Source organism: Moschus berezovskii, chromosome 24 (genome assembly GCF_049115385.1).
Source record: "Moschus berezovskii isolate FMDL1 chromosome 24, NW_MosBer_1.0, whole genome shotgun sequence".
NCBI lineage: Eukaryota > Metazoa > Chordata > Mammalia > Artiodactyla > Moschidae > Moschus > Moschus berezovskii.
Window position 1 is genome coordinate 51111460 of NC_142483.1, and position 27464 is coordinate 51138923.

The 27464-nt window shown below is 40.6% G+C and overlaps 1 protein-coding gene across 19 annotated transcripts in view; it reads right to left on the bottom strand.

Annotated features, from left to right (window-relative positions):
* Positions 1-27464, bottom strand: part of LRRFIP2 (LRR binding FLII interacting protein 2) — a 114118-nt gene that overhangs the window by 59407 nt on the left and 27247 nt on the right. For 12 of the 19 annotated variants that reach the window (XM_088831539.1, XM_088831540.1, XM_088831537.1 and 9 more), the window contains 2 exons: positions 6666-6752; positions 5372-5422 (listed from right to left, as the gene is read on the bottom strand). In XM_088831539.1, the coding sequence (XP_088687665.1) occupies positions 5372-5422; positions 6666-6752 (138 nt within the window). The remainder of the gene's footprint in view (positions 1-5371; positions 5423-6665; positions 6753-27464) is intronic. The other 7 variants (XM_055414673.2, XM_088831546.1, XM_088831548.1 and 4 more) reach the window with 1 other exon arrangement.

The window sequence follows — 27464 nt, forward strand, 5'->3', positions numbered from 1 at the left end:
GTTTATTACAGATGTAGTTTACGGTGAAAATGTATTCTTTTAAAAAGGTTTGAGTTATAATTTTGTGCTCATTGCAAAAACGTTTTTTCTTTTACCACTCTAACTGGGAAAGCAAAGAACAACTAAATGAAATAGCCCCTGACTGTGTATTGTTAATACGAAAACTACTTATAATTATGAGAAACTGAGTAAATACTTTAGAGTTGATAAAGTTGCTTCAGAAGTTATGCCTTATGAGGATTGTAAAAACAAAACACAAAAAAAATCCAACTGACTAAATAAATGTAATTCTAATTTTTTCCATATTCAGCTATTCGCACTGTGGCATTAAGTACTGAGTCATATGAAATTAAATGACTAGTCCCTAGAACCTAATCAACTGTAAGAAACTTCTGATCTTTCAGAATTTCAAAGTTTGGAGTGTCAATTCACACTGACTAAGAATCTACACACAACTGGCCAACTGGGTTCACAGTTAATCGACACCACTTTTCCCAAAACACACCAAAACTTCAACACCCCATGACAGTACAGCATGATCATCATGCAGATGGAATAATTAGATGTGGCTACGCCTGATCATTCATCGCGAATCCAGTGACAGTAATTCAACTGAAATACCACAATTTAATGCTTTGTTTTGGTCATGATCTTTGAATACAATTCCAAAAAACGCCTTCTTGTCATATGTCGTGTACATTGATGCATTTGATCAAATCTGTTCATAAGTCTGTTTATATGTACCAGGATGATTCAATAATTCAATATTCAACATGGTGTTCTGATCTTTAGGAATTCATCACTGATTCACAGTTTTGTTATATAATAAACACATGTAATCTGTAAGAAGCCAAGCAAGTTTCTTTCCTCTCTTTGACTATCAGGTGATGTATGACAAAACTTTGCGGGGCATGAATGTTAGCCCAGCAGGGCAGGTACAGCTTACTAAGTGGTAACAAGTTCTAGGCTAGTTAGTTTTGTTAGCTGAAGTTAATTCTGTGTGCCCCCTCCTAGTGTTATTTGGGATACCAGGGTGACATATCAATACAAGGTTTAATGTTCAGTCTTCTCTTTATTCTATCCTTTCTTTTCATTCCACCTACCACACAGGAGCACTTTTAAAAACCTGCCTCTAAAGAGCACATCCCATTAAACATGAAGCAAAGACAGATGAATTCATATTTATCCTTAATTATGCCTATTATAAAAATAACTCTAAATAATAACACAGTAAGTATCGGAATATCTCTAGATTTACACAGCTTTCTTTATAGCACAATTTGAAAAAATGACCTAATGAGTTCAGAAAACTACAGAATAAAATGTAAGCCCATACAGGCTGGCTAATTTAAAGTGACAGAATACAGTTCATTCCATAGTCATAAACTATGCCTGAAACCAGCACTATTCAACAGACCTTTCATCAACAGTGGAAACACTCTATGTTTGTGCTATCTGATATGGCAGCCACCAGCCACAGGTGGCTACTAAGCATTTAAACTGTCAGAAGTGCAACTGAGGAACGAAATTTTTAATTTTTATCAATTCAAGTTGAAACCTAATTACCCACATATGGCTAGTGGCTACCATATGCATGGTGAGGCAAGCTCAGAACAAATTTTTATTACACCAAAAAGACTCCAAGCACATATTTCACTAAGAGTCTGCCATGGAACACTACTCTTCCACAGAAAGACAGGCATTCCACGTGGTCTTTAATTATTGCCTTTACCTGGAATGCTACTGCACAGTGGCAGATAGGGAGGAACAGAAGGAAACCCTTGTATAAAACGAAAAGACTCTAGCACCAAATCTAGAATTATTTTTAAGAGCTAGAGGATTGTTAGAGATCATCTAGTCTGATCCTTTCATTTTATAGTACAAAAAACAAAAAACTGCACCACAAAAAGGTTCAGTTCAGTTCAGTCGCTCAGGAGTCAACAAAATTAGAAAGCTGGACCAGCATTCAGATCTTCTGACTCACCACACCACTGAACCAATCAAGATACTATCCTACACTGGCCAAATCCAGATTTAATTACACAGAAAGAACATGAAGAAAGGGGCAAGGTATCCTTGTTTTGTACTCTGGAACACAAAGAAAGCTTCATTTCCCAGGTATTTCTAAAGGAGTAAGGAAATGGCAACCCACTCCAGTATTCTTGCCTGGAGAATCCCAGGGACAGGGGAGCCTGGTGGGCTGCCGTCTATGGGGTCGCACAGAGTCGGACACGACTGAAGCGACTTAGCAGCAGCAGCAGCAGCATTAAAACTGCCAAAAGGCTTTTTTAAAAATTAATCACCAGAAAGTCAATAGAAAAAGATTTCAGCAATGTTTTTAGGTACCAATTACAAGGCAGAATATCCCTCTCTTCCACAGTTCAGAAGACAAAATATTTTCACTGTCTTGGGAATCCTTATGAGGATAAAGGATGAACGAACAGGACAATGCCTTCAAAGAGGGGTATCTATCTTTTAAGGCTTCCTGGAAAATTATGTTTGATACATTTAAGTTAGATAAATGGAAATGAAATATACCGTTTTTAAAAGTTCTCTTGAAGTTTTTTTTTTTTTTTAAAGCTCACAGTCCTCTGAATACACCTGGACATCTCTGACAATAAACATTTAATTCAAGGGTGGAGCTATCCCCCTCAGTTTTTTTTTTTTTTAGATTAATTCATCTATTTTAATTGGAGGCTAATTACTTTATAGTATTGTAGTGGTTTTTGCCATACATTGACATGAATCAGCCATGGGTATGCATGTGTCCTCCATCCTGAACCCCCTCCCACCTCCCTCCCCATCCCAGCCCTCTGGGTTGTCCCAGTGCACTGGCTTTGAGTGCCCTGTTTCATGCATTGAACTTGGACTGAACATCTATTTCACATATGGTAATATACATGTTTCAATGCTATTCTCTCAAATCACCCCACACTCGCCTTCTCCCAGAGTCCAACGGTCTGTTCTTTATATCTGTGTACTCTTTTGCTGTCTCGCATATAGGGTCATTCTTACTATCTTTCTAAATTCCATATATATGTGTTAGTATACTGTATTGGTGTTTTTCTGACTGACTTCACTCTGTATAATAGGCTCCAGTTTCATCTACCTCATTAGAATGGATTCAAATGCGTTCTTTTTAATAGTCGAGTAATAACATTACATTGTGTATATGTACCACAGCTTTCTTATCCATTCGTCTGCTGATGGACATCTAGGTTGCTTCCGTGTCCTAGCTATTGTAAACAGTGCTGCCATGAACACTGGGGTATATATGTCTCTTTCAATTCTGGTTTCCTCCGTGTGTATGCCCAGCAGTGGGATTGCTGGGTCGTATGGCCCCTCAGTTTTAAATTAGGAAACTTCACAAACTGTATTTGCTCTTGCAGATTCCCAACACGTCACTGCTTCAGACACCCAGTTTACAAACAGAAGTACTGGCTAACCTAAGACTATCTGGGGGCCCAGAAAGACACAGTCCCTTTTCTTCTTGGTCCATCCACCTCCCACTCCACCATCAGCACACAGGGCACCCTCACATCCCTTTGAATTCTGGCTCTGCCAACAACTAAACAAGTTGTTCACTTTGCCAATCCTTTATCACCTACCTATAAAATGGAGAGCGTGGACCTAGCTTACAATGGGGACTGCACACATATGTAAAAGGTATGAGCACAATGCTGGCATACAGATATGCACTCAACATTAGCTTCCCTCCTGAGCCTCATGCTCTTGTGTTCCCTATTCACATCCCAACAGCCTACTCACAGGCAGAAAAGTGCTACAATTAGGAGAAAATTTTAATATAGGAAGATTCTTCCTTCTAGTCATCGATAACCCAATTGTTTGTCTAAGCATTATTTATTATAAATTTATTAGTAATTTATATATTACACTGTGACGCTCACATGCCAACTTCTATGATAAGTTCATAGACAGAAAGCAGCCAGAAAGACAAGGATAAGATAAGAAGTTAGAGGAAAAATCAGTTTGAACGAAGTGCCAGAAGGGGTCGGAATGTAAATTATTCTATCTGAAACTAAAACCCACCTTCTCTGTCTGTCCAAATCCAACCTATTATCTAAGACTTGGACACCTGCATTTTAAGCCCTAACCCAAACTGCTCCTTTCGACGTAAGAATTAAATATCAGACTTTTAACATAGGCTTTTATTATTTAATGCTTTGATCTGCCCTAAGATATTAAAATCCTAGGCAATTTAATTTTAGAACTATAATACATAATTATAAGAAGAAATTAATATTTTCACTTTGCAATTAAGAATTATTTCTCTTAACTCATGCAAAAATATTCTTAAGACATCATCAGTAATATTAAGCCAGTAACATGCAGAAGACACTTGAATAAAAAGATAAGCTAGCTTTAATAACAAGAAAGGACAGATTCCACTCCAAAATAACAAACACATACATGAGGAGTTGCTTAATTTTAAGTAACCAAACATCTTTTTTCTCTCTTTTCTAAAATATCACAATGAGAAGTATGATGAAGTTTTAAAATTTGTAGGTAAATACAATCAAATATTTAAATTCTGGTTATACCTTAAAATGCTATTCTAGAAGGGGTTTGCTTATGAAAGTTGCTTCTTAAGTAGCAATTAAACAGTGGTTCTTAACCTCTTAGGGATCACAGACTCCTTCTGAGAATCTGATGACAAAAATTCTTGTGGCCATTTCACATGAAAACATACACATACTCAAAACTTGGAATGAGATGTTCTTACCCCATCCCCCAAGCCTATTCACACACCAAGCTAAGAACCCCTGCAGTCAGAGGCAGCTCGGGCACTTATCAACACTGAAAAAAGCTCAAATTTAGGAATGACTCACAGTAACTCATACATTACTGGTTGCAATTTGCTCTTGCAGCTAACAAATTTGGGAGTGACAGTGTAAGACTTGAAAGGAAACAGAGAACTAACAAAATAAAAGTAATTTTCAGAGGGGATGAAAGAATGATTTGGTTCATCTTTCTATGAAGAACCTGATGATATAGCTTTTTAAAAAAGAGAGAAAAGAAGAAAGGGACATGGGAGGAGAAGGCGGGATGGAGAGGGCTAGGCAAATTTTAGGGACAGAAGAACAAATCCACAGAGAGAAAACACATTCATCTACTCAATCTCTCTTGGTCAGGGGCATTTATGAGATGAGTGTGAGGCTGTAACTACAGTGAAAATGGCTGGACTCCAAGCACACATTTGGTCCACTACAGGCAGAGGAGACACTCGCTGACCTTTAGGTTCAAACATGACAAACACTCCTACTTGGCAAATGATTAGTCAATGTTTTACTTTGAGATTGCATATTTCAGCAATTGATCACCACATGCAGGGCAGGCAATTCTGGCCTACCAGCCACTTCTGAATCTGTCCCCATTTCCGGTCAAAGGAATGATGAGAGTGCTACAAATGCAAAAGTTTCACAAACTCAAGTTTTCCAACATACTGCCTGCTATGGAAAGTCTTAAATTAATCACATACATTTGTCCTTAAAGGCAATGACTGTTAATTCAAAGTTACACATTCAAAATCACAACATACTAAGCTAAATATGTTCAGTCTGCAGTTTAGATAACTACAAATAAATTTAATAACTCTATACTTATAGTTTACTACAATTTTAGGAGTATGAAAGACAACACATTGTATTGTAACATTTCATCTCAAGCCAAGAACTGCATTCAATATTTGAAGCTATGAGGTAAAAAAAAAAAAAAAAAAATTAGCAATACATTAACTGCTTTGGCTTTGTTTTTGAGCTGTGACAATATGGACTCTATATACATCTCTTTAACTCATTAACAGAAAATTCACCACAAACTTCAAAATAAAGTGTTTAATATTGCCCTGCAGCTTTTCCCCCCCTTTGAACTAAAACATCAGAAATACTTTTTATGGGAATTTTCAAAGCCAGGTCAATGTCAGAAGGAAAGAGTCCAAAAGAGTATTTGTTTTCTTTTAAAGAAGCCTAATTCCTGTATGTCTAGTTAGGAAAAAAAAAATTTATTTTTGCTTTTCTCACTGATAGTTAAAACAGATGGAAATGTATTAGCTATACAGAAGTGTAACATAAAACCAATCATAATCCCATCATAGATAAACCAAAGTACTGAGAGCAATCACCTCTTTCCAGTAGCTTTTGATCTGTATATGGATACTAGTTTTTGTAACACAAGACTGGAGTCCTAAGAGTGCTACAATTGTGGGTTTTTTTCCATTTTCTTATATGAGTATTTTCCTCCATTATTAAGTATGCTTACAAACTGTAAGGTTGTATGATTTCACAGAGCTTAAATATGTAATTAAGCTACAGAGCTTAACTATGTATTTATCATAATATAGTCAAAATTCTAGGACATTTAGGACTATAGTAAATAATTCTGTCATCTCTAAGCCTTCTTTGGCTATTACAAGGACTTATAACACAACAGTAACTTATGATAAGAGGTATATAGGTGTCTGCTGTTATGATCTCAAACAAATATTGCACTTAACTTGCTGACACAGAATGGCTCATCAAAACACATACACCAGGTTACTCTATTCCCAGTATTTCAAAAGGAACCAGGTTCACTTCAGAAGGAAACGAGCCACGTATTGATTTGGGGAGGAACAACACAAAATCAGGGTTATTTTCCCCAATTACCTCTTTTTGCTGCCGTTCCAGTTCTCTCATGCGGATATCTCTCGCTTCTGCCCGGGCAGCCCGTTTTGCTGCCAGTCTTGCCTCTGCCTGAAAAGTAATAGAAAGATTCAGCTTTATTTAAAAAGCAGTGCCTCCAGCACCACACCTCTAGACCAGTTTGGAGGATAGAGACCCAAAAAGAGTGGGGACACTGGGTTGTCCACCAGCTGCCTGACAACCTCTTCAGTCTACATCCCCTCCATAACTCACTTCTTTTTCTAGACCCAGAGTCTCCTGAAATCTGGGCCTTTATGCACAACTGTCTGACTTGATGACAATTCAAAACATTTTACACTGTTCATTGTAGGTTTCTCCAAACTTGCTTTTTCTGGAATTTCTTTCCCCATCAGTTTAATCATACAAATTAGAAATGGCAGGGCTGGCTCCTATTTCACTGTGGGCATCACCAATATTCACTCTCCAGGTGCTGTCAATTCTTGACCAACCCTTGGGTTGAGTTGACAACCCAAGTTGTCAACTCTTGGGTTGAGTTTCCCTCCAACCCATCTCACTTTCTTTATGCTCACTATTTCTGCTTATTTCAGGAACTCTTCCTCTCTCTCTCTGAGATACACTTAAAATGCCATCAGATTCACCACTTAAAAACATACAATTCAGTGGGTTTTTACGTATATTCACAAAGTTGCATAATTATCATTACCATCTAATGATACTTTCATCACCCCAAAAGGAAAACCTGTACCCATTAGTCGTCACTTCCTATTACCCAACTCCAGCCCCTGGCAACCATCAGTCTACTTTCCGTCTCTATGAATCTGCCTCTTCTGGACACAGCCTATAAATGAAATCATATAAGAACTCTATCTCTTGGACACTGCAACTGCCTCCAAATCCATCTGACTCCGGACTCGACTCTACAATTCATCGTCTATGTGGTTACATGACTGCCAGTCTGCCTTATAAAACACATTTCTGATCAACTGAATCATTTTGCTCTATAAAATACTCCAGGGGCTCCCCCTTACTCACTGTTAAAGCAAAAATTCCATAGACCAGCACAAAGACAGGAGACGAAGAGCAAAAACAGAGATAAAGTTTCTCCCGGTCAGTTCTCTGCCTTCCCCGCAGTGAGCCCCAGCTTCAGCAGCTGCATCCTCCCGCTCCACTCCTGGGCCCCAGCTCTGGGGCTGGGAGGCTCGGCTTCTCTTCACAGGCCACTTGCTGGCAGGAGGTATTCTCCCTTTTCCCTCAGTCAGTGCCCACACTAGGTTCTAGGAAGAGTTCCTCCAGCCCCTCTGCCAGAGTCATGCCCCACGCACATGCCCCTGCTGTGACTTACTACACTGTGTTAAACGTATTATATGGTATTAAAAGTACATGCTTCTGTCACCCCACAACTTTCATGCCTCGGTGTCTGCTAAACAAACAAGACATTTCCAGGCCATGGGCCAGTGTATTAAGAAAATGAGGCAACAAAACAGCTTGATGTACCACATGAAACTAAAAAATCTTCTCTGTGGTTTCTCTGGGAGTGGTTTCCTGGGTTCTTGGCCGCATTGTAACTCTGATTCAGATCCCTCCTCTGATAAGGGCAGTAGCTGCTGCTTCTCTTGCTGTGATAATATTTGTGCCCAAGTCTCATAGTAGAAGGGTTTCCCAGCTGGCACAACAGTAAAGAATCCACCTGCCAATGCAGGAGACACAAGAGACATGGGTTCCATCCCTGTGTCAGGAAGAGCCCCTGGAGTAGGGGCAAGAATACTCCAGTATTCTTGCTGGGAAATCCTATGGGCAGAGGAGCCTGGTGGGCTAAGTACATGGGGTCACAAAGAGTTAGACACAACTGAGCAATTAAGCCTGAAGGCACACTCACACTAAGAAGAGACTCAGCCAAGTTTTAGAAGGATCTACTGTGTGTAAGCACTACACTGAGTGCAAAAAATACAGAGTAAGACATGCCATTTCTGCCTAAAGACTTCCCAGTCTAGCTGAGAGAGACAAACACACTGCTTAAAGAAGGACACCTGCAGGAAGGAGCAATGGGTTTTGCCAGGCAAGGTCACAGTAGGCCTCTAAGAAGCATAGACAGTGTAAGAGTTACTGCTTATCCAACTGTCTCAATTTTGGCATTTTCCTAGTCAGTTTTACATGTGTTTTAGTAGCAAAAACCCTGCAAAGTGAATTGCAACCCACCATCCTTAAGCTCTCACACTGTCATCACCAGAGCAATTAGTTTTCTCACATGAACTTTCCAATGACCTCTACCTTTAAAACACCTACACTCAGACTTCCCTGGTGGTCCAGTGGATAGGAACTCACCTGGCAATGCAGGGGACACGGCTTCAGTCCCTGGTCGGGGAAGATTCCATATGCTGTGGGAAACTAAACCCCTGCACCACTACTGAAGGCTGCCCGCCTAGAGCTGATGCTCCACAACAAGAGAAGCCTCTGCAGTGAGAAGCCTCTCACAGTAATGAAGCGGGCACCAACTCACTGCAGCTAGAGAAAGCCCACTCAGCAACCAAGCGACCCAGTGCCGCCAAATAAATAAGTAATTTAAAAATACACCTGCACTCTCCACCTTCTTTCCCCCTCTATGAATGATCACCATGTTCTTACCAGAACATGTATTTTGCAAAAAAAGACTTCAAGGCTAAGTTATGCTTCAGCACATAATAAATACATCTACACTTGCAGCCTCCCTTAGAAATTTATCGAGAATGCAGATTTAATCCTTCTGATATCTGTGGCCAATTCTCACAATCTATTCTAAAATGGGAGTTCTCTAACCAAACGGAATTATAGGTAATTGAAATTTATTCTCTAATAAATTATCTTGCACAACAAAAGGGAAGGGACCTAATTGCTGTACAACAGAAAGACCATGGGCTTCAGAGCCACAAACACACCCTTCTCTTTGCTACTTAGCAAACTCTAAGCAAAACTCGGATATTACCTCCCCTGGAGATAGTATTAAATATAGCAAGCTTTAAGAAGATAAAGAGGTTTCAAAACTACTTTATCTGTTTCTTTTTTATACAGCTTCCAGGTTCCTGATAGTAGGAACAGCAAGCGGCTAACGGTCATTCCAATCTGGTAAGACAAGATGTGCACTCTATTCTTACACTGATACATTTTTACTTTTTTTTTAAATTATGAAAGTATGATAACACATTTATAGGAGACTTGGAAAATACAGAACAAAATTACATATAGTTCCACTATATATTAGAAGCATTTTAAGTAGATAAATTAATATTTTTAGTTGGAGTTTCAAAATCAAATTCTCAAAAATTAATAAAATACATATAAAAGTAGAAAGATGTAATAGACCTGAAAAACACTGTGAACCAATCCAACATAATTAGGGTTTATACAATTTTCACACAACAGCAGGATACAAATTCTATTCAAATTCCCATAGATAATAAACCAGGAGACACTGGAACATATCCAGGGACATAAAACAAGGTGCAAAAATTTCCTGGTCTAAAGGCATTGAAATCATACAGAGTCTGTTCTCTTAACACTGTGGAATTATGTTAGAAATCAATATCAAAAACATTTGAAATTAACCCACATATTTCCAAGTGCAATATGACATTTACCAAGACAGACCTTTGTCTTAGCCACTGAAAGCCCCAGGAAAGTTACAAGACTGGAAAAACACAGAGCATGACTGCAAAGAAAGCATTTAAATGAGAAATTAGTATCAAAATGAGAATTTAATGTCAAAGATACTTTAAAAAATCCATGTATATGGAAATTAAATGTCCACCTAAATGATGAGTGTATGTAAGAATTCATAACAAATAAAGTTAGAAAATATGTGTAACAGAATAAAAAAGAAAAGAGAATTTATCAGAATTTGTTGCATGCAGCTAATGTTGCTCAACGCAACTAAATATAATGTGAAATTTTAAATAAGGTATGAAAACAAATAATAGATCCTACATAAAATTTTGTAAGATTTGAATAAAACCTGTACTTTAGTTAATAATACTGTAAAGTGAAGTGCAAGTCACTCAGTCGTGTCCGACTCTTTGCGATCCCATGGACTATACAGTCCATGGAATTCTCCAGGCCAGAATAATGGAGTGGGTAGTCTCTCCCTTCTCCAGGGGATCTTCCCAGCCCAGGCAGGTCTCCAGCATTGCAGGCGGATTCTTCACCAGCTGAGCCATAAGGGAAGCCCAAATAATACTGCAAGTGAAGTAAGTAAGTGAAGTCACTCAGTCGTGTCCGGCTCTTTGCGAACTCATGGACTGTAGCCCACCAGGCTCCTCCGTCCATAGGATTCTCCAGGCAAGAATACTGGAGTGGGTTGCCATTTCCTTCTCCAAATAATACTGTATCATATGTTAATTTCGTGTTTGTTTACAACAGGATTTCTTTATATTCTCAGAATTGGATTAGAAATTTCAAGTCTCATTCAAAATTTTTTTAAAAATCACTAAAATAATATGCTTTCAAAATCACTGCAGATGCTGATTGCAGCCATGAAATTAAAGGACGCTTGCTCCTTGGAAGGAAAGTTATGACCAACCTTGATAGTATATTAAAAAGCGGAGACATTACTTTGCCAACCAAGGTCCGTCTAGTCAAGGCAATGGTTTTTCCCGTGGTCATGTATGGATGTGAGAGTTGGACTGTGAAGAAGGCTGATCGCCGAAGAATCGATGCTTTTGAACTGTGGTGTTGGAGAAGACTCTTGAGAGTCCCTTATACTGCAAGGAGATCCAACCAGTCCATTCTAAAGGAGATCAATCCTGGATGTTCATTGGAGGGACTGATGCTAAAGCTGAAACTGCAATACTTTGGCCACCTCATGCGACGAGTTGACTCACTGGAAAAGACTCTGATGCTGGGAAAGGTTGGGGGCGGGAGGAGAAGGGGACGACGGAGAATGAGATGGCTGGATGGCATCACCGACTCTGTGGACATGAGTTTGAGTGTACTCCGGGAGTTGGTGATGGACAGGGAGGCCTGGCGTGCGGTGATTCATAGGGTCGCGGAGAGTCGGACACGACTGAGCGACTGAACTGAACTGAACTGATACTTTTAGCCATAATACTAGATATACTGATATATGTTTAAACAGTCAAAGTATAGGTACACAAACCACACTTCAAAGTAGCAACACCAGCACCTTCCCCTCAGGATACAATTGTGTCAAAGAGCTACCACAGATTAGTTTTAACCCACTCTCACAGATACAAAACAAAAAAGATAAAACAATAAAGGACCACAGGACTGAACTAAGTTCAGTACAAAGGTAGGTTAATAAAAATGAAACACAGAATCACCACTTAACCCAATAATTCTACCTCTGGGTACATACATAAAAGAACTGAAAGTAAAGACTCAAAGAAATATTCACACACCAAATGTTCATAGCAATATTACTCATAAGAGCCAAAAGGTATAAACAACCCAAATGTCCATCAGCAGATGAATGGATAAAGAAAATGTACATATATCTTCCATACAATGGAATATTATGTATCCTTTGAACAGCAGGAAGCTCTGACTATATGCAACAACTCTGATGAATTCTGAAGACATTGTTGAGTGAAATAAGCCAGACACAAAAGGACAAATATTAAATGCTTCTGCTTATCTCAAGTCTCTAAAACAGTCAAATACCACAGAGATAGAAAGTAGAAAAGTGGTGTCCAGTGTGGGAAGGAGGGGGTGGGAGTTGTTATTTTAATGGGTACAGAGTTTCACTAAGGACGCTGAAAAAATTCTGAGGATGCCCAGTGGTCATGACTGCACAGCAGTTTAAATGTATTTAACGTCACTGAATTGTACACTTGAAGATGACCAAAATGACTGACTTCATATTATGTTTCAGTTCTGTTCAGTTCAGTCGCTCAGTTGTGTCCAACTCTTTGTGACCCCATGAATCACAGCACGCCAGGCCCTATTTTACTACAAAAAAAGGTTAGTTAATTTAAAAGTTAGCATAAGACATGAGCGAAATCAGAAGTATTCAGGAGCCTAAATCATTGAAGTATCTGTATGGTCTTTAGGCTGATATGACCCAAACTTTTAAGTAAGGTTAATAGGAAAATTCAGGAACTGGAAATTCAGGTTCAGAAATTACCTGTAAATCTAGTAAGCACTGGACCAGGTTTCTAAACATGAAGATCATTCCAAGGAAGACAGTCGAGAAATAACGATCAAGCTCTGGCAACATATCAGGACCCAATTCAAAAGGTACTAATTCTGTAAAAGGGGAGAGACCCTCACCTTTGCTGTTAATATCTATAAAACTGAACAGTGCTTTGAGAATGATCTTCATAGAATCAAAACAAACTTTCAAGATGACAGAAAAGATGAGACCTCACACTAATATTACTACCATCATTTGGGCACTTAGCAAAGCTAGATGGTTATTTTCCTTTAATTCACAAAGTAACCCCTTGAGGTACACAAAGATGAAGTAATTTGCCTAATATCCCCTGGCCAGCAAGTACTGGAACTGAGATCCAGATCCTAAGAATCTGGTTCCAGTTCACGCTCTTAACCACGTTGCCACAACTTGTATCTTTATATCCCAAGTATAAGAACATATCCTTAGGCAAATAATAAAAGTTTATTTTGGACGAATTCTCCTATGATTTTCAATTTAGCACAGACTCTCTCTTTTCTGTGAAAATGTACTATTCTGGTTCTCTTTTTTCTTTGACCAGGACTTTACACCAAATGTAGTCAATCTTCTTTTGTTACACACAGCCTTTCCTCCCCATTTTCAACTATCGACCAACGAGAATGACTCAAATCTTACTCCTCGGGCTCTGAACAAAATCATTTGGTGGATCTCTTGTCATGCACTAAGAGTGGATAAAAGCAACCTCATCCCCATGAATACTCTATGCTTTCCTGTTTTCCAATCTCCAGACGTGGAACCTTTGTTGAAAACTCAGCCTCAGGGATTCCTACTTCTTAATCAAACTTTCTTTACACTATCCCTTGAATCCAACCTTCAATTTTCCTTCCAAGCAGGTCCTTACCATTTTCATCTATGATACTAATTCTAACTTCGCTTTCTCCATTCCCACTCTCCTCCTATCCCTGCTATTCCACATTACACACTGTTAAATTCACCAAGAACTGACTCATTGGAAAAGACCCTGATGCTGGGAAAGATTGAAGGCAGGAGGAGAAGGGGACGACAGAAGATGAGATGGTTGGATGGCATCACTGACTCAATGGACTCATTTTGAGCAAGCTTCAGGAGTTGGAGATGGACCGGGAAGCCTGGCGTGCTGCAGTCCATGGGGTTGCAAAGAATCGGACACGACTGAGCGACTGAACTAACTAAATTCACCAATACCCAAAAGCATCCTTACACTGTTACAATTTTAACTTTGGATTCTGTTACTGCTTAGTCAAATAAACACAGGCAAATGGGCTAAAATAAACTCAGTGTGGCTCCCACTGGCATTCCAAATCAGAAACTCAACTGAGGCCAATCCTATTCTAAGTATCTGTCCTGTGGGTCTACAAGTAAAGCAGGATCTATCCCACCCAATGGACAGTGCCCTGTTTCCTTGGAATATAACCCCCATGTCAAATTTCACTGCAAACTATTCTAGGGGGAACAAAGTTGTACTCATTTAAATAAACAGTTTGAATCCATCATCCTAAAAGTCAAAGGCAGGAGTTTACTATACAGCTATATAACAAGGTAAAGTTCTATAACAATATACATATAAAACATAGATGGGCGTGTCTATATACAGAGAAACACACACCCTCCCTGCTATGATGTGAACTCCACTCTCCCCAGGGGCCTTGCCTCAACCATCTGATCCTTCTCCTGCCTGCACTCTCTCCCTCTACTGGCCTGTCTTTCTCATCCTAACTAGGTTAAAAGTCTCTCCTATCTTTAATAAACAAACTAATGGGGAGTTCCCTGGCAGCCTAGTAGTGAGGATTCTGGGCTTTCACTGCCATGGACCCGGTTCAGTCCCTGGTTGGGGAACTGAGAGCCCATAAGCTGTGTGGCTAACAGACACACCGTCCCATCCTGGATCGATTCTGACTCATCTTCTCTTGGAGATGGACAGGGCTAACTATTCTCTCACCTCCCTCCTCACTGTCTTCAAATGACTGCTTTCTGGCTTCTACCCAAATCATTTCAGAGAAACTGCTCATGCCAAAGTCACTCACGACCTCTGACGACCAAACCCAGTAGAATTTTTCTCTTCTTACCTTGCTTGTCCTTTCTGGAGTTCCGTTCCTTCTGAAACTCCTCTCTGGGCTTTCTGCAATGCTACCGTCTCCTGGTTCTCCACTCAACTCCCTGATCTGTCTTCCTCAGAGTCTGACATGGGCTTCCTCCTGAAACTGTAATGTAACCAAAGCTGCCAGACTTCATCTCACTCTCTTCACCTTATGTCCGCCCCAAGTTCTCTCCCTGGGTGACAGTGAGGGTCTGCAAATCTCTGCGTCCAACACAGACTTTTCTCTCTCAGTCCTGACCCAACTGGCTGTTAAACACAGGGCTGTCTCACTGGAACCTCAGATTCAAAGCATCACAAATGGAACTTATCATCTTTCCCTTAAAGTCCCTCTTCCTCTTTATATCCCCGTCAGTGGTCCCATTACCCGCAAAACTGAGACAAAGCGTCACCATAAGGCTCCTCTCTGTTTTCAGCCTCCATCCACACCCAGTAACTATATCCCAACTATCTACTCCATCAAGATTCTCTCTCTACCATTTCTTCAATCCAAATTTCCCCCTCCTTTCCCACTGTCACTGCCTGAATTCAGGCTCTCATCACCTCTCCCAAGATGACAACAAAGCCTCCTCACTCATTTTCTCCCTATCGGTCACTCTACATGGTGGCTAACTCTGGAAAAGGTTTTACCCTTCAATGGCTCCCCTCAGTTGCCCAAATAAAATGTAAACTCCTCAGCACACAAATCCCATCCTGATCAGGCCCTCTGGCCTCTCCAACGTTAGCTCCCACTCCCCCCACCCTCTCTTCAGCCAAGTTCAGTTCAGTCGCTCAGTCGTGTCCGACTCTCCGCGACCCCATGAATCACAGCACGCCAGGCCTCCCTGTCCATCACCAACTCCCGGAGTACACTCAAACTCATGTCCAGAGAGTCGGTGATGCCATCCAGCCATCTCATTCTCTGTTGTCCCCTTCTCCTCCCGCCCCCAACCTTTCCCAGCATCAGAGTCTTTTCCAGTGAGTCAACTCGTCACATGAGGTGGCCAAAGTATTGCAGTTTCAGCTTTAGCATCAGTCCCTCCAATGAACATCCAGGATTGATCTCCTTTAGAATGGACTGGTTGGATCTCCTTGCAGTATAAGGGACTCTCAAGAGTCTTCTCCAACACCACAGTTCAAAAGCACCGATTCTTCGGCGATCAGCTTTCTTCACAGTCCAACTCTCACATCCATACATGACCACGGGAAAAACCATTGCCTTGACTAGACGGACCTTGGTTGGCAAAGTAATGTCTCTGCTTTTTAATATACTATCAAGGTTGGTCATAACTTTCCTTCCAAGGAGCAAGCGTCTTTTAATTTCATGGCTGCAATCAGCATCTGCAGTGATTTTGGAGCCCAAAAAAACAAAGTCTGACACTGTTTCCACTGTTTTTCCATCTATTTCCCATGAAGTGATGGGACCAGATGCCATGATCTTTGTTTTCTGAATGTTGAGCTTCAAGCCAACCTTTTCACTCTCCTCTTTCACTTTCATCAAGAGGCTTTTGAGTTCCTCTTCACTTTCTGCCATAAGGGTGGTGTCATCTGCATATCTGAGGTTATTGATATTTCTCCCAGCAATCTTGATTCCAGCTTGTGCTTCTTCCAGCCCAGCGTTCCTCATGATGTACTCTGCATATAAGTTAAATAAGCAAGGTGACAATATACAACCTTGACGTACACCTTTTCCTATTTGGAACCAGTCTGTTGTTCCATGTCCAGTTCTAACTGTTGCTTCCTGACCTGCATACAGGTTTCTCAAGAGGCAGGTCAGGTGGTCTGGGATTCCCATCTCTTTCAGAATGTTCCACAATTTATTGTGATCCACACAGTCAAAGGCTTTGGCATAGTCAATGAAGCAGAAATAGATGTTTTTCTGAAACTCTCTTGCTTTCTCCATGATCCAGCGGATGTTGGCAATTTGATCTCTGGAGCCTCTGCCTTTTCTAAAACCTGCTTGAACATCTGGGAGTTCACGGTTTACATACTGCTGAAGCCTGGCTTGGAGAATTTTGAGCATGACTTTACTAGCGTGTGAGATGAGTGCAATTGTGCGGTAGTTTGAGCATTCTTTGGCATTGCCTTTCTTTGGGATTGGAATGAAGACTGACCTCTTCCAGTCCTGTGGCCACTGCTGAGTTTTCCAAATCTGCTGGCATATTGAGTGCAGCACTTTCCCAGCATCATCTTTCAAGACTTGAAATAGCTCAACTGGAATTCCATCACCTCCACTAGCTTTGTTAGTAGTGATGCTTTCTAAGGCCCACTTGACTTCACATTCCAAGATGTCTGGCTCTAGGACAGTGATCACATTATCGTGACTATCTTGGTCGTGAAGATCTTTTTTGTACCACGCTGTTATTCTGGCAATTTCTAGCTGTTTCACACCCCCATGGCTGAGAACACTTAGAAAGTGACACAAAAACCCATAAAATAATACTGTTTATAATGATACGTGTTAGAACGTTTAGAAGAGGAGCAGAAGGCTACTCAAGATTCTACTATAGTGGCTCCCGGTTGGGGTAAGGGAATTGGAACTAGGACTAGGGGTGAAATAAAAAGGGCCCTACACTTGGTTTACAATGTCTTCTCCCTCCCTTCTTATCTTTTAGGAAAAGGTCTGCAATAACTGTCCCAAAAGGATAGCATCATTTACTGTAGACTCATGGGCACTTACACTACTACTAAAACCTTTATGCATTCAACCTTTTTCAAAAACAGAACATGAAAGCACACTCAAATGCCTTTAAAAGAACAGGAACCTCTAGCTTTTGAAACTTTTATCCCACTATCATATGGGACAGTTTTAAAGGGAGGCAAATTCAAATTTCATCATTAGACATAAATGAACTGAATGGAGCCAAATGTGGAACTGCCAGCCTGCATGTACACCCATAATACAAAATCCACGCAACTGGAATGAGAAAGAAAAATAAGGTGTGTGTGTGTGTTTGTCCCTCAGTTATGTCCAACTCTTTGCGACCCCAGGGAGCCCACTAAGTTTCTCTGTCCATGGGATTTCCCAGGCAAGAATACTGGAGTGGGTTACCATTTCCTTCTCCAGGGGATCTTCCTGACCCAGGGATCAAACCTGGGTCTCCTGCATTGCAGGTAGATTCTTTACCATCTGAGTTATTTAGGCCTTTACAGACTACGCTTTAATTTCAAGAAATCTAAAATACAAAGTTATACAAAGTGAAACTGTCAAGGAAAATGACTAATTCAGGTAGCTAGGTCTCAAGAGTTTACTGTGTTTAATTTTGTTTATTCTTCCATGACACTCATGCCAAAAGAAAACTGAAAGACAAGCTGAGACATAATATTTATTGTGTTGCCACGGTTTCCAAATTAACAAATAAAAATCATTACTCAACTTCCTAGCAACTTCCCTTTAGTAGAAAATCTTGGGTATCATTTTTCTTAATTTGATCTTACAATATCAACTTTTTTTTTAAAGCTTTTGGTAGTTGAAAACCAACTATATAAACTTTCCTGAACAAAAATAACAATATTAGATAAAATCTAGGGAATTTTAATCCATTTTCTTCTGATGTCTAATAATTTTATCTTCCTTTTATTCAGAAATCTTCTGACAGCAAAATATTCTTTCGGAATGAGAGAAGAAATTTAAGATTACAAACTTTATTACTGGGGTTTGAATACAATCTAATAAATAGATAGCACAGGAAAGCTGAAACTTTGGCTCAGCAATGACATGTCTTGCCAAAGGAAAATGTGATTCACAGTCCCAGCAGAAATACTCTGTGTATGTCTTGGGGGCTGGGAGTGGGGGTTGCTAGTAAAGGCTTTATATTTAGGATAATGATACTGTGCTATCTGAATTTTTTCTCCAAATGCCTATAAGTCACAGGAGTGGTGAAGATAATGACAATGAATTTTATACCAAACATATTTTAGTCACACTGACACAAAACTTCAGGCCCAGTTCAGTTCAGTTCAGTCGCTCAGTCGTGTCCGACTCTCCGCGACCCCATGAATCACAGCACGCCAGGCCTCCCTGTCCATCACCAACTCCCGGAGTTCACTCAAACTCATGTCCACAGAGTCAGTGATGCCATCCAGCCATCTCATTCTCTGTCGTCCCCTTCTCCTCCTGCCCTCAACCTTTCCTAGCATCAGAGTCTTTTCCAGTAAGTCAACTTGTTGCATGAGGTGACCAAAGTATTGCAGTTTCAGCTGTAGCATCAGTCCTTCCAATGAACACCCAAGATTGATCTCCATTAGAATGGACTGGTTGGATCTCCTTGCAGTACAAGGGACTCTCAAGAGTCTTCTCCAACACCACAGTTCAAAAGCATCAATTCTTTGGCGATCAGCTTTCAGGCCCAGTAATCCTCCCTTAATTCTGGTTAGCGGGATAACTCCAGGAACAGTGAGACATAATTCCTCATATTATGAAATATGAGTTAACTTTTCAGAGATATGAGAAATGAATGCTTTTCTTTCCATTTCTACCCAGTTAAGGGTTTTCTTTAAAAACTCTGCTGCTTTGTATTCAAGAGGAACATTGGCCATCACAGAGCCAGGGCTCTGGATTGCAGGGGGAGGGGTGCCCCAATCACATCGGCCCCCTCCCTTTGCCTTAATTTCAGTGGGTAAATGGGAAAAAAAATGAAGACAGGTGCAATCACACACTAACGCCACTGGAAAGACTCCTAAATGAATAAAAGTGACAACTCTTTCAAAGCATTTGTCTAATAAAAGCATTAAGTACAGGACTTCCCTGGTGGTCCAGTGCTTAAAGATTCCGCCCGCCAATGGAGAGGAAATGAGTTCCATCCCTGGTCTGGGAAGATCCCACATGCCGCAGAGCAACTAACCCTATGTGTGCCACAACTGCTGAAGCCGTGCACCAGAGCCCGTGCCCGGCACCGAGAGCAGCCACCGCAGGGAGAAGCCCATACGCCCCGCCGAGAGCAGCTCCTGCCTGCCGCCACCCAAGAACGCCCCAGCAGCAACAAAGACCCAGCACAGCAAAAATAAAACACAAGACCAGTGAATACAAGCCGGCAGAATTTTTAAAGAAAACCCTTAACCGGGTAGAAACGGAAAGAAAAGCATTTATTTCTCATAACTCTGAAAAGTTAACTCATATTTCATCATCTTTTATAAATTCTGTGTACCACCACTGAACGTATTAAAGGTATTTTAAAGAAGAATAATTCTGCCTTCTGTGGAGTTAACTTTTCAGACAAATACAACCGGGACAGAACAATCTGAACCAAACACAAAAAGATGATCAAAGAAAGTGTCAACATTAGGAAGACTCGAGATATGACCTGGAGTTCTTCAGGGCTCAGCCCGAGGACTGACTATCCTCAACTCTACACTTTCCCTCTAGACAGTCTCATCCACAACTCACAATTTCAATCCCTTTCTACATGCGCGCAAGTCTCAGATGTGTATGTAGAGCCCAGACCTCTCCCTTGAGCTCCTGACCCAAACCCCCAAACTGCTTCTTCACGATCTCCACAGACACATTAAATTCCACGCAGCCTAACATAAATCTACGGTCTTCCCTCTGCACGCGTCCTCCACACACTAATGTTGCCTACCATCTGACCGGATGCACAACCCCAAGCTGCCCCCACTGCCACTACCACTCACTAAGCATCTTCTCTGTCTCCATTCCAACCATCTCCCCTCATCCCCACAGGCGTCACTTTAGGCCAGGCCACCGCTGGCTCTCATGACTCATCTCCCTGCAACCACTAAGGTCTCTTTCTGCTATTATTAATAATAGCATCTCCAACCCACAGGAAAGTCATCTTTTGAAGACACAAATCTGATCATGTCATACCCCTACACAAAATCCTTCATTTTTCCCCTTTCCTCTTTAGAACGCAGACCAAAATCGTATCAGGGTTCTCAACCTAAGCCTTACTGACATTTGAACCAGGAAATTCTTTCTTGGGGGGTGGGGCTCTCCTGTGCACTGTAGCATTTTTAGCAATATCCCTGACCTCTCCCCACAAATGCCAGTAGTGACAGGCAGAAATATCCTCATACATTGCCCACTGTTTTCTGTGGGACAAAGTTACTCGCTGTTGAGAGCCACCAGCCTACATGATCTGGCTCCTGCCTGCCTCTCCAGCCACTCTCCTCCTTGCTGTCCATGTCATCCTCCTTGCTGTCCATGTCAGAGTTAACAGTGATATCCTGGAGGTGCAACAGTTAAGAGTGCAGGAGCCCAAGTGCACTTGTCAGCCCGACCCCTTTCTAGCTATGTGACCTTGAGGAAGTTACCTCACTTCTCCATGCCGTGGATTCACCATGGATCAAATGAGAACAGCAGACCACCCCACAGAGTTATCAAGAGGATTAAGTCTGTTTAAAGGGCTCAGAACAGTGCCTGGTACATAATTAGAGCTCAGCAAAAGTTAGCTGGTGCTATTCCTTGAATTTTCCATATCTTTTGGCCTCAGAAGCTTGTCCCATGTTCTTCCCTCTGACTGTAAAGCTCTTCCTGGAATCTGACACCTCCTCCTAAATCATTCCACTCCTCCTTCAAAACTCAACTGAAAGGGAACTTCCTCAGGGAAGCCTTCCCAAAGCCATCAAACATGTCAAGTCCCCCATCACACACTATTCAATAAAATCATTTACCGTTCACTCAAAGCAATTAGCACGGCTGTAAATAAATATATTATTACGTTTGTTGAATTTTAAGAATGCCACTGGTTGTAACATACACTGACAACCACAGCTTTCAAGACAGAAATTACAATATTAAATGCAGACATTAATTTTAAGGTCAGTTTTTTCCTCTAGCATCTAAGCTCTATAAGGGAAATGACCACGTTAGACCTGTCCATCCCACGTCCTTACCTAACACAGCACCTACGAGAGTAGATGCCCAATAAACATTTACTAAATGAATGACATTCAAAATTCATGTTTCTAAAAAACCCCACTTTATTCTTAAATGAAAAATGTATTAATACCCATAATCATTATTGATTATGGAAATTCTTTGCATTTTAAAAAACTGCTATCCTTGACAAAAGTTTTTTATCCTTAATTCAACACTGCCTAAAAATGAACAGACTACTAGAACAAAACAGCAAAATAACTATGAGAAAATTATTAGCTCTATCAAGCTATCGTGGCTGTTATTCCATAAAACAGTAATATTGGACAGTATTTTTTAAACTAAGCATTGTTCTTCCCTTTTTATCCTTCTTCTCAGGCTGCTAATCCATAATCAGATTTCTGGTTTTCATTACTAGATGGCCGGAATCTACCATTTTAGGCAGCAAAATAATAAAATCCAACCAACTGTCCATCAACAGACAAACGGATAAAGAAAATGCAATACATACATACAATGGACTATTATTTATCCATAAAAGAAGGAATTAAGTTCTTTAAAGTGGAAGAAAAAGAGGAATGAAGTTTTGACACTTGCTACAACATGGATGAATCTTGAAGACATTACGCTAAGGCCTTAAGCCAGAAACAAGAGGACAAATATTGTATAATTTCAATTATATGAAATATCTAGAGTTAGACAAATTCATAGGCACATAAAGTAAATGAGAGGTTACTAGGAGCTGAAAGAGGGAGCAAAAGAGTTATTGTTTAATGGTTACAGAACTTCTGTCTGGGGTGATGAAAAGATTTTTGAAATAGACAGTGGTGATGGTTACACATATATTGACCACAGCTTAAAAATTAGTCATGTAAAAACCATTGAATGGTGTGCTTCAAATGAGTGAATTACATGTTATGTGAATTATATCTCAATAAAGCTAGTGTTAAAAAAAAAATGAAATCCGAAAGTTCTAGCAGCGACAAATGGTAAACAGCCATAGAGTTTCCTTTTGTCCTTACTATTACAAATAGGTTTGCACACAGAATATGTTTACATGCAAACTCTGCTCAACATGACAGTCTCCACACATTTCATTTGCTAGACTCTAACTCCTAGGGCGGAGAAGGCAATGGCAAGCCACTCCAGTACTGCTGCCTAGAAATCCCATGGATGGAGGAGCCTGGTAGGCTGCAGTCCGTGGGGTCGCTAAGGGTCGGACACGACTGAGCGACTTCACTTTCACTTTTCACTTTCCACTTTCACACATTGGAGAAGGAAATGGCAACCCACTCCAGTGTTCTTGCCTGGAGAATCCCAGGGACGGGGGAGCCTGGTGGGCTTCCGTCTATGGGGTCACACAGAGTCGGACACGACTGAAGTGACTTAGCAGCAGCAGCAGCAGCAACTCCTAGGGGATGATAGAGTGAGATGGCTGGATGGCATCACTGACTTGATGGACATGAGTTTGAGTGGACTCCGGGAGTTGGTGATGGACAGGGAGGCCTGGCATGCTGTGATTCATGGGGTTGCAAAGAGTCAGACACGACTGAGCGACTGAACTGAACTCCTATAAAAGATCAGTTTCTATGCTTTCCATTGATTCTGTTTTTTATTTTCTTTTGGCTGTGTCAAGTCTCAGTTGTTGCATGAGGGATCTTTGATCTTTGTTGTGCTTGTAAGATCTTTTCTTTTAAGTTGCAGCACATGTGAACACTTAGTTGCGGCATATGGGATCTAGTTCCCTGACCAAGGATGGAACCCAGGCCCCCTGCACTGGGAGTGCAGAGTCTTAGCCACTGGACCGCCAGGGAAGTCACTGTCAATGATTCTTTAGATTTACAAAAATTGTGCTAGATGAATATGAATGTTGAGGGGGTCCTGAATCTCAAAAGAAATCACAGAATTTTAGAACCAGAAAGACTTTCAGATCATCAGGTTCAAAAATAAGCAACATTCTGATGACTTTCATTTGAAGGGAAGTGCAGAAAACATGTTTTCTTCATCATTTCAGCTCTACAACAAGGAAAGGAGTAATACTCCAGGCTTCAGTGATGCCGTAATCAGACTGCCTGCTGACCCTTCAGGACCTTCTACTTCTCAGAAACACTCACCGTAACACTCATGAAACTGACTGTGGCAAGGCGGCATAACTGGCTTTCATCCTTCCCTGTCCTTCTCCCTTTCAGAGGCTAGCTGCCTAAGGGTCCCCAGTTTGATACACTCTCTGCTTTTAGGTAATTTTCACTGACAGTCAACTCTCCAACTGCATTTCCCCCAAACCTGTGGGACAATCAAAGTCACACACGCAAGAAAGGTAATAAGCATCCAGATGGGCCTTCTGACACCCCAGAGAACCTGCTGGGGCCTCCCTCAACAGCTGCTCTCACGAGTGCCGTGACAGACGTGCCCTCCCGAGAGAGCAGCAACACACCTACCACAGCACGGCTGGACTTCTAGATCCATCCACACGCCTCCTTCACAGAGCAGTCTTCAAACATTTCAACATTCTCAAAAATCCATACAGCTTTTACAAGATAAAAAGATTCTTGGAGATAGATGGTGATGATGTTTGCACACGTGACTGTACTTAAACCCACAGAACTGCACACTTAAAAATGGTTACAGTGGTCATTTTATGAGTATTTTATAACAATTTTTTAAACGCGCTCAGTTCCACATGTTAGCACACAAATTATTCAGTGTGCAGAACACAATCATGCCCCTTTTTCCTTTTCTCCTCCTTCCCTCCAGTTGTCTGATTTGGTGCCAACTGAGAAGCATGGAAACTTGAAAGAAAGTAAGCAGGAGGAAAAAGAAGCTATTTTTATTTATTTATGGCATGCCCTATCTACCTCAAAAAGCAATTTGAAGTGAAGAAAGACAAATTAAACTCTTAAGATTAAACTTTAAAAAAAAGATTACGCTATTTGTCATTTTCAGTTGTTACGAGGGTTCTGTTAGTTTTTATTCCTAACCCAAGGCATTTGTGTGTGTGTGTGAAAGGATGATCCTATCAGAGAAAACAAAGACTGGGGACTATCTACGAATGCCAACCGTCCAACATATGAATGGACAATAGAGAATTGGATATGAAAACTTAAAAGAGAAGAAAGAATCACAAAAGATATACAAAAGAATTATTAAGACTGCTAAACCTACTTCCTCTAAAGTTGCACGACAACTGCATCACACACTAGGCACTCATTCTTGCGAATAATCTTGAATCTTAGAAGTAAAAACTAGTCCTTTTAAGTTTCAGGTTTAAGCTGACCAGATCATCAGAGTTGGAATATTCATGTTCAGAGTTTGGAAGACAGAAATGAAAACTAGGAATAAACTTTTTATAAAAATAATTACTGTAACTTTAAATATAATAACTGGATTAAACTTAGTGATTTCATAGCAAAGTAATAAGGTACAGGGAGGAAACAACCTGTAAGTATAAAAAACTGATCATCCAAGATGGGTTCTTCTGTGCGCATCGTTCCCATGACTGGCCCAGGAAGGAGCGTGTCTGTGTATCTCTATGCGTGTGTGCACATGCTTGTGCATCTGTGTGTGTGTGCATTTAAATACAAATGTATAAGCTCACCCTCACAGACTCAGATTTAGCAAGTATGGGGTAAGGCCTGGTAATCTGTACACTGAAAAAGCAACTTGAGAGATTCTGATGATCAACCATGTTTTAGAGCACCTATCTTAAATACTTTTTGCAAAAGAGTATTTCACTTCTCACTTCCTATTTCAACTTATTAAGAAGCAACAAAACAGCCTACTGCAAGTCTAACACCATGGTAAAGTTTACACGCACTATTTAAATGTTCTATAATACAGGAGGCCTCTATTATTCCCACTGTACAGTTGAGGAAACTGAAGTCCACAGTAGTTACTTAACAAGATTACTTAACCATCAATGAGTACAGCCAGAATTCAAAGCCATGCTTGTAACTCTCCAGGGCCCAGCTCTTCTCGAAGTAGTATGATACGGAAGAATGAACAGTAGCTTTAAAAGCTGAGCTTGAGTCCCGGTTTTGATACCCTTCAGACATTAATCGCTCGGTTTCATCTGTTTCCTCACTTGTAACTAAGGCTAATAACATCTATCCGGGGCTCACCTGGTAGCTCAGTGGTAAAGAATCTGCCTGCCAATGCAGGAGACAAGAGTTCAATCGTTGATCAGGGAAGACCCCACATACTGCAGAGCAACTAAGCCCATGTGCCACAACTTTTAAGCCTGTGCTCTAGAGCCTGCAAGCCGCAACTACTTAACTCTGCATGCCCTAGAGCCTGTGCTCTGCAACAAGAGCCGCCACCACCAGAAGCCCATGCACCACAACCAGAGCATAGTCCCCACTTGCTGCATCTAGAGAAAAAGCTCTCGCAGCAACAAAGACCCAGCACAATCAAAAGTAAATTAAAAAAAAATTTTTTTAAAGAGTATCTGTCCACTTGAAATAGCAGCCTTAAAAAGAAAATGTCTATCCTAACTTATAGGGTTATTTTGAGAATCAAGATGTGATTTGATTTAAAATCATGAAAAGCTACAGAAAAACAAACTATTAATGGAGAAGATGGAGAACACTAAAAAAAGCATGGCATAGACTTCATTTGAATTTGTTATTCAAATCCAAGCTCTGCTATTTCCTAGCTGTGTGACCTTAGGGAAGTTACTTGTCTTTTCTGTGCAATCATTTCTTCATCTGTAAAATGGAGACTATAATGGAACCAATTTCAGAATTCTGTGGAGATGAAACAAATTCAGTTCAGTTCAGTTGCTCAGTCGTGTCCGACTCTTTGCAACCCCATGGACTGCAGCATGCCAGGCCTCCCTGCCCATTGCCAACTCCCGGAGCATACTCAAACTCATGTTCATTGAGTCACTGATGCCATCCAACCATCTCATCCTTTGTCATCCCCTTCTCCTCCCGCCTTCCATCTTGCCCAGCATCAGGATCTTTTCAAATGAGTCAACTCTTCGCATCAGGTAGCCAAAGTACTGGAGTTTCAGCTTCAACATCAGTCCTTCCAATGAACACCCAGGACTGATCTCCTTTAGGATGGACTGGTTGGATCTCCCTGTACTCCAAGGGACTCTCAAGAGTCTTCTCCAACACCACAGTTCAAAAGCATCAATTCTTTGGCGCTCAGCTTTCTTTATAGTCCAACTCTCCCATCCATACATGACTACTAGAAAAACCATAGCCTTGACTAGATGGACCTTTGTTGGCAAAGTAATGTCTCTGCTTTTGAATATGCTGTCTAAGTTGGTCATAACTTTCCTTCCAAGGAGTAAGCGTCTTTTAATTTCATGGTTGCAGTCACCATCTGCAGTGATTTTAGAGCCCCCCAAAATAAAGCTCATTTTAAATGCTTAGAAAAGTATTTGTCACATAGTAAGCACTCAAAGGTTAGATGCTTGAATGATACCAATTTTGTAAATGAAGCATCATATCCAAAAAAAGAGTTAAAATACCCAGTGACAGTACAAAAAGAGCCTAAAACATCCTGGGATCTCCTCCCCTTATAGAAATCTGGGTATGTAAATCCCTCCAGTTTGGGATCAAATATTCTGAGTAGTTTCAATTTTCAGCTAAACTATGTGGCTTCCAAAATACTTCATTCAAGTAAATTCTTAAGGTCACTGTAAAGTGTTAGCCAATGCCTCATTTTTAAATATCTTTTTCCTTTTTATCTAAAACTATCTCACCAATTTTAAAAAATAATTTTGTC